This window comes from Sinocyclocheilus rhinocerous, unplaced genomic scaffold (genome assembly GCF_001515625.1).
Source record: "Sinocyclocheilus rhinocerous isolate Xijiao unplaced genomic scaffold, SAMN03320098_v1.1 scaffold1735, whole genome shotgun sequence".
NCBI lineage: Eukaryota > Metazoa > Chordata > Actinopteri > Cypriniformes > Cyprinidae > Sinocyclocheilus > Sinocyclocheilus rhinocerous.
In genome coordinates, this window is record NW_015642868.1 from 313896 (window position 1) to 322616 (window position 8721).

The 8721-nt window shown below is 32.5% G+C and overlaps 1 protein-coding gene across 1 annotated transcript in view; it reads left to right on the forward strand.

Annotated features, from left to right (window-relative positions):
* LOC107756877 (CUB and sushi domain-containing protein 3-like) overlaps window positions 1–8721 on the forward strand; it is a 287188-nt gene that overhangs the window by 201700 nt on the left and 76767 nt on the right. The window contains exons 37-40 of the mRNA XM_016574196.1: window positions 1507–1623; window positions 2588–2791; window positions 6399–6587; window positions 6823–7000. Of these exons, the coding sequence (XP_016429682.1) occupies window positions 1507–1623; window positions 2588–2791; window positions 6399–6587; window positions 6823–7000 (688 nt within the window). The remainder of the gene's footprint in view (window positions 1–1506; window positions 1624–2587; window positions 2792–6398; window positions 6588–6822; window positions 7001–8721) is intronic.

An 8721-nucleotide genomic window follows, 5' to 3' on the forward strand; every position in this document is an offset into this window, starting at 1 on the left:
GGCTCAACCAATCAGAATCAAGGACCGGAACTATCCGTTTTATAAAGAAATTCCACTAAAGGAAGTTCCGATGAACATTCGTAAACAGCATTGCAAACTTGGTGGTCTTGTTACATATTGACTTTAAATAGATCATGCACTTGAAAGAAATAAGCAAGCTATCTTGTATTGCAATCTATATCTTTCATTTCACTCATTTACAAATTTCATTAACGTCTTTTAGTTTAAGAGAATCAAAGCACCTTCATGAAGGGTGTGTATAAGTGTAGTTGCTCTAGTACCAAGGGGAAAATCGCAATATATCGGAGAACAAAAATAGCGAAGCAGTTCTCAGATGCCATGTTTATTTTTTACAGCAATAATCTAAGACTAATTTGATCTCAAACTGATTACTAGTAGCAGAAGTTATAACTCCACCACCTGCTTGATGTCAATAAGTTTCTCCAACAGTGCATCGTAATATGATAGTTAAGCGTTGTGCGGTTTTTTTTTAATTCAAATTTCATTCCAATTAAAGTCTACTTCCTTAAATTCTGAAATTGAATTTAAGTTAAACTCAGATGAAATTATTTTTGAATTTATGCTATTTCTTCCGATTTGATTTTGTTGTAGCCACTGTTTCATACCAACCATAGAATATTGAAACATCACGTATAGAAATGTAAAAAAAATGTTATCATTTAATGTTAATGCAGATATATAGTGGTTATGATTTGTGTGTATGATATGTTTTCATACTGAACCAAACATCAAAATAATTTAGTTCAGGTATTGTTTTTATACAAATTTAATTCAATTTCAATTCTTCTTCCTTAAATTCAGGAATTTACTTTGGATAGAAAAGTAAAGCTGAATCTATTTTAGAATGTAGCACAAGCCACGGCCATGGCTGAAGAGTGACACTTGAAGTTTAATTGATCCGAGCTCCTGCAGTGTAAACAGAAGATTCAATGTTCTCTATTGACATTTCAATTGCTGTTCTAAAGTACTGTAAATGGACACAGCGAGTCCAAGAGGCCATTCATTACACGTTTGCCAATAAGAAGAATGCAAGCACAACCAAGCGGACAGGGGGATATGCACACGCTCCGAAGTAAAATCAAGGGGATATATGTCAGTCTTACATGCTTCGATATTGGCCTTTCAATCCCAGCGAGTTCGAGTGGTGTTAATTTACAAAGTCGTTATGAGAAAACATAACCCATGTATCATTTTCTCCCAACCTCAAAATGAACGCAGCACATTTATTCCATTAGCATTTGAAAGCATTTCTTATTGCACATCGTTGCATTGTTATTTATATGTACCAAGAACACGGGGCTTTCTTATATGTGCAAATGAGTTCATTTTGCATATCACTGGATTCCGTAATGGAGTTTGGACTTGATGAATATCTGTTTGATCATTTCTTATTGTTCCATTGGGTGTCTGTTCCCGGTGTGAGGTACAGTATTCTGTGCATGCCATCTTCACTGACTCTGTGCATGGCTGCTCTTGTCTTTTAAGCCGAGTGCGGGGGATTCCTGTCGGACCTGAATGGAGTCATCCTAAGTCCCGGCTTTCCTGGAAATTACCCCAGTGGACTTGACTGCAACTGGACAGTTAAACTTCCTGTTGGATTTGGTCTGTATCCTGTAACTTTTGAGTTCCATTTTTCCTCTTTTCCCCCAAATAGGATTTAATTTATATCTCAGTTGTTTATATCTCTTGACAGAATGAGATTAAATGTAAAATCTCCTGTCTTAGATGTTTCTCCCGAAGAAAAAGACCTCAGTAATCTCACCTCATGTGTTAGAGTTCATGAAAATCCAGATATCTAATTAAGAACTCAAATATTTCTCAATAAATTCTCCCAAGACCAAAGGATCTCAGATGCTATCATCGTAAACTAAAACCAAAACCATTAAAAAACATTTTTTTTGTTACTTAAAATAAACGTTAAATTAAATTAAATATAAAAACTGTTAGTTGCTATGCGCATTTCTAATTTTCATTTAGTTTAAGTTGAAGTACTAAAATAAAAACTAAAACTGAAATAAATAGTAAATAGACATAAAAAAATATATTAAAAAGGTCAAAATTGCAGAACAAAATTACTACAACTTTCAAATGTAGTACAAGTAATTCTACAAGTTCAAATAAGTAATTAATTAATAAAACTATAATAGTATATTAATGACGTTAAAATAACATTGTTGTTATCCACATTCATTTTAGACCTCAGTACTCTTACAGTATGTGAACTATTATTTTATTTCTATTCGTATTTCTACTTACAGTAGGATCTTTTACCAACCAAAGGGAAAAACATCTGAGACAAAATTGGTAGTCAATGAAAAGTAAATAAAAGCTTCATGAAGTCATCTGAGTTATGAAACAGCAACCTAAGAATTATTTTTCTTTTGCAAGACTTGTTTTTTTGCGGTAAAATCTAAAAATTATGGAATAGCAATGATTTATAACTGGGAATGTTGTGTTTCTTGAAGCTGCAAGTCGTGGATTGTTTTGTTTGAACTCTCAAAGTTTACCTTCAGGTATCTCATTGTTAAAATGTACTGTATCTCTCCTCCTATTGTTTATGATCCAGGGATTCACCTACAATTCCTCAACTTCTCCACGGAAGCTGTGCACGACTACCTTGAAGTCCGTAGCGGGACGCTGGGCTCGGTGATCGATAGGTTCAGTGGGCCCGTTGTTCCAGAATCTTTCTTCAGCACGACCCACGAGACCAGCTTCTTCTTTCACAGCGACTACTCGCAGAACAAACTCGGTTTCCACATCACCTACGAGGGTAAGACGGATTAAACCTGCCCACGGCCATTACCTCCCCTGTCGATACGGACACACACCACTGGATCCCTTCTCACAATAACAGGATAGGGAATATAGCCAATTGTTCTCTTTGAGTTCAGTCAAAGGCCTTTTTGAAAGCAAGTCAGTGGATCTCGGTAACATCCACAGTCAGGCTAGTGCAGCTCCAAATGCAACTACATCTGTGCTAGTTGGTAGGCTGCCGGAATGACTGATCGGTCTTAACCAAAAGCCCCGTATAATTAGGCTGGTTTTGGGAATGTGTACAGCTATTGCTCTGGTGCTTTAAAGAGGATACATTTAGAGTCCCAGCTTTTCTGAGAGGATTTAACCCTGCACACAGCTAAAGCTCAGCATGCTAATTAAAAACCAGCAATAAAATACCAGAATTAAAAATGATTCACTACTGGTCTGAACTTTGGAATAATTAAGATTTGTAAAAATGTTTTTCAAAGAAATATTATGACATAATATTACAATTTAAAAATAACTGTTTTCTATTTAAATATATTTTCCAATGTAATTTATTCCTGTGATGCAAAGCTGGATTTTCAGTATCATTATTCCACATGATCCTTCAAAAATTCTAAGATGCTGATTTGCTGCACATTTATTATCAATTATTATTGGCGTTCAAAAGTCAAATGGTTCTTATTATTATCAATGTTGAAAATTTTCCTGCTTAATATTTTTGTGGAAACCTTGATGCATTCTTTGATAAATAGAAAGTTTAGTGTTTATTTAAAGTATTTCACTTTTTTACATTTTTATTTATTTAGTTATTTTAAAATCTTATTTACCACAAACTTTTGAATAGTAATGTATTCCACAAAAATATCAAGCAGTTAAAACATCACAGGAAAAAAAAATCATTTTTAAATATATTACAACATAAAATATAATATTAACAGTATTAACAATATTGCAGTTTTACTGCATTTTTGATCAATTGTTGAAGAGTTGCATTTATGCTTTTCATCTATTTTAATATATTTTATCATTTTTAAAGCAGCTTGAAGCTTTGGAAGAACCTTTTGAATTTCCTGCGTAATAAAATGTTCATTTTCTGTAATCTAGATATAATGGGTTCATTTGGATGCTTTGATTTTGAGATTTCTTTGACTGGATTGAAAGTGTTACTTTATTATTATTTATATACTATTATAAGATGTATACATTTATTGAATTGGCATTTATTTCTGTGTTTTCAGTTTTCAATTTAGTTTCAGTACTTTGATGTTCTTTTGTCATTATTTACCCTAAACTTTTGAATGGTAATGTATCACAAAAGTCACTGGAATAAATTACAATTTTAAATATATTACAAGCAAACAAACAAACAAACAATAATTAAATTATAATAATATTAACAGTATTAACAATACTGCTGTTTTACTGCGTTTTTGATCAATTGTTGGCTAGACTTTATTTCAAAAGCATAAAATAAATGTAGTTTATCCAAACTTTCTAATGGTAGTGCATAAGTAGAATTACTATAAATTAGTTAACATCAGTGTCTTTTAATTAAGACGCACCATTTTGCTGCGATTTCTCCTATTAAAGTCATCTGTGTCATATGTGAAGTTTGTCGTAGTACAGCATATGTGATTTGTTCTGTGAGGTTATTAATGATGTTATCTATAGGGTAACATAACTATAAAAACCCCTAAGTGTTACATTTTAGTATGTAACTTCCCATTTGTGCCACGGACATGAAATTGTGCACCTTGCTGATGAGGAGAGGTTTGCTTTTGCTAAATGATTATCCAGTTTTCACCTGACAGTCAAACCCTAACAGCACATGACAATGCCCCGAGAACCGCTCAGAAGCAACTGTATTGTGTTTTCAAATCTATTTTTATATTCCACCCCTTGTGCCTTTCTGGTTTACACGGCAGGAATCTGTCAGTATTTTGACTTTATGATTCCTGAACAGTGAGATGTTCCTCGTCACTTGAGAATGTCGTTGGGTTTTTGAAGTAAAAAATAGAAGCTCTCGTCCTCAGTGAAACCGCTTCCTTTGACACAGCACAGAAAGGATCTTGCTTTTCAATATTAGTCACAAAATATGTATTGCTTCTGTGACACTCTTTTTGTTGTTATGTGTGTGGTCAGACTGCTAAGTTTAGACATTAGACATTTTGGATGAATCATTAGGATTTTTTATGTTCTGTAAATAACTTATGCAAAGTTATTTTTATGATTCCCTTATATAATACACAATTATTGTCTACGCATTTGCCACATCATGGACAATAAGTTTAGTAAACTATTTTAGAATTTAATTTCTGAAGCAGCTATAAGCTATAGGAGAACCTTTTGAAGTTCCTGCATAATCAAACATACATTTTCAGTAAAATAGGTATTATGGGTACATTCTGTTGCTTTTTTTTTTCTGTGTAATTTGTAATTTCAGTGTAGTATACTATTTAGTATTTATATTTTAGATTAAGTTTTAGTAACTGTTGTGTGCTTTTGTCATTTTTATTAGTTTTTGAGTTTTTTTAATATAAAGTTCTATATGGCTTTAATTTATTTCTATTTCAGGTTTAGCTATTTTAGTACTTAAACTTATTTATTTCAGTTACCCTGTAGTTTTAAAGACAACACATTTCTAATTTTTTATTTATGTTTTTCATTAAATATTTTATCATTTTTAAAGTATCTTGAACCGTTTGAATTTATTGCATAATTAATGTATTTTGTTGTTGTTAAACTAGGTATCATTGGTATCAGTGTTAATTTCGTTGATGAACAATTTTCGTCTTAATTTTCACCCAACAACATTTTTTTTTTCTGACGAAAACGAGACTATAACAGAATCAACACACATTTTGAATGACAAAAACCCATTGACATTTTCGTAAATGAATAAAAACGGACCTAATATGTTATGTCTTTTAGTCCAACTAGATTAAAACTAAATCAATTCCGTTGACTAAAATATTACTAAAACTAAATAGCATTTTCGTCAAAAGACTATGACTGAAACTAAATCAAAATTTGCAGTCAAAATTAACGCTGATTGGTATATTTGTATGCTTTTATTTAGTAATTTCTTTGACTGGATTGACAGTGTTACTTTAGTATTATTTATATAATATTATAGGATGTATAAATATATTAATGTAGCGAATCAGCTCATGGGGAAATATGAATAATTATTCATATTTCCCCATGAGCTGATTCGCTACATTAAATTAGCATTTATTTCTGTCTTTTCAGTTTTCATTTTAGTTTTAGTAATTTTATGCGCTTGTCATTTTTATTAGTTTTTTAAATTTCTCTATAGCTTTCATTTATTTTTATCTCAGTTTTAGTAGAGGTTATTACATCCACTTGAGTATATTAAATATAATTTTCATTTACATTAAAAATGTTTTATTTTATTCTATACTACTTTATAAATTCTATACTAAGAAATTCTATTTAATCTAATATTTTATTTTATTTTGGCCTCTTTGTTTTAGTTTTTTTTTGCCTAAAGCTATTTTTAATACTTTTAGTTATCCATAACAACACTGATGGACATTGGCGTTTCTCATGGCCTCTCACTGAATAAAGCCTTCTGCTCTGTGATCACTCAGCATATGAACTGCAGAGGTGTCCGGATCCGCGGCCCTTTCGGAATGGTGTGGTGATTGGCAGTGATTTTGGAGTGGGCATGACCATCTCGTTCCAGTGTCTGCCGGGATACACGCTGCTGGGCGAAGCGTCGCTCACGTGTCTGCATGGCATCAGCCGCAACTGGAACCATCCTGTTCCTCGCTGTGAAGGTACAGAGCCCATCTTACAGAAAACCAGCTTTTAACGAAACTGTCATGTTTTGTAGATTCTACGAGATGTTCAGGGGATATTATGGACCATGTATGGAGGCAGGACTTTAGCGGTGAACTTTAGGCTTATCACATTTTTATGTCACTGCATTATTGCTTGTTGCAGCTGTATGTAAGGCATTGCAATTCTCCACAAATAGCTGATTGCGTTTTGATTTTATTTGTCCTCCGTCAGCACTTTGCGGTGGTAATATCACGGCCCTCAATGGGACCATCTACTCTCCGGGCCACCCGGCTGACTACCCCAATCTTAAAGACTGCATATGGAGCATCCGAGTACCTCCAGGCAACGGCATCCACATCAACTTCACCGTCCTCAACACCGAGCCCATCTACGACTACATCACCATCTGGTAGGACTTCTGCGAGCGTTTTATAAGAACTCCTCACCTAAAGACTTGCATCTGGTGTCATATAACGACATGAGTGTTATGCTCACAAAATAACATTGGCTTTAGGAAAGAGACTGACCAAATTTGTATTTATTTTTTACTGATGCCAATTATTTTTGTTTCAGAGACTGATCATCGACATGCATGAACTATTTTAATCAAATTCATAATTGCTTTTCTTGATAGTTAGATATAACCCATAACAATGAAAATAATTTAAACTAAAACCATTAGACTGAAAAACAAAAACTGCACAATTTCTTTCTTTCTTTCTTTCTTTCTTTCTTTCTTTTTCTTTCTTTCTTTCTTTTTCTTTTTCTTTTTCTTTCTTTTTTCTTTCTTTTTTCTTTCTTTCTTTCTTTCTTTCTTTCTTATATTTAAATTAAGTTAAATTATTACATTTTAAATGAATAATTATAGTAACCCTTTATTGATTGATTGACTGATTATGTCTTTAAATATCCAGTGATTAACAATATTTATATGTACTATATTTTTGATAACAACAACAACAACAAATAATAATAATAATAATAATAATTATTATTATTATTATTATTATGTAATGTTAATAAAAATATTAATAATAGTTACTTTCCAATGTAATTATTAACCATTACATAATAAAAAAAAAAAATAATAATAATAATAATGGAACTTGTTGGACAAAACCAAGATAAAAAATAAACTTGCACAATATTATATAATAATATAATGTTATTATAATTAGTAGTAATAGTAGTAGTATTAATATTGTGCAAGTTTATTTTCATCTTTGTTTTGGACAATGTATAACGAGTTCAAGTATTTTTCACGTGAGATGAAATCAATCCCGCTGTTGCTTGTTGTTGGGTGCTACTGTTTAGAAATCAAATGAAGCCATTATCAGTAAAAAGAACTAGTAACCAAGTGTGAGTTTAGAGAAGTGTAAAAAAAATCTCAAGCCAAATCGATTATCTGCCTATGTCTAGTTTTGGATTTATCAAAAAGATTTGTCAAACACTCCGCCAGAGAGTTTGTCCTTGTCCATGAAAAATGCATTTGTGCTAATGCTGCTAAGCTGAGACTTCTGTAACACTTTATATTAGTCTTTTATCTGTTTTGTTTCACACGTTTCTCTTGTGCTTTTCCATCTTCCATATATTTCCTCCTTGACTGAACATTAATGCTGAAGTGTCAAGCGGCTGGTGCGAAAGCAAGATGTAGACGCTTGTGTTCACGTCATGGAAAATAGGATTTTTCTTGCTTTTCTGAAATATAACTGTTTGATGTACTTTATATAAGTCCTTCCCCACTAACGCCTCATTAAAAAATCATAAACACAATAATGTATGACCTCCCACATTTACATATCAATGCATATTCAATGCTCGATGCAATTGTTACTCATTTTTCATGCAAAGTCATTTACATACAGAGGTCTTCAAGGTACAATAGCAAAACCAGCCTGTTTAATTTCCAGGGTCAGAGCAAGGGAGCAAAATTTGTTGAGTAAGATGAAATTTGGTGCAAGGAGGACACGTATACAAAAAGTTCATCAAAATCGTCTTCAAACAGTAGATCATCTGAAAGGGAAAACTAACCATAGAAGACGAGTTTATGCCAGAGATGTCTGCATTTGTCCCATTATGACTTTTGATTTGGCCGGCCATGTCATATCACAAAGGAGGAATCTTTATATA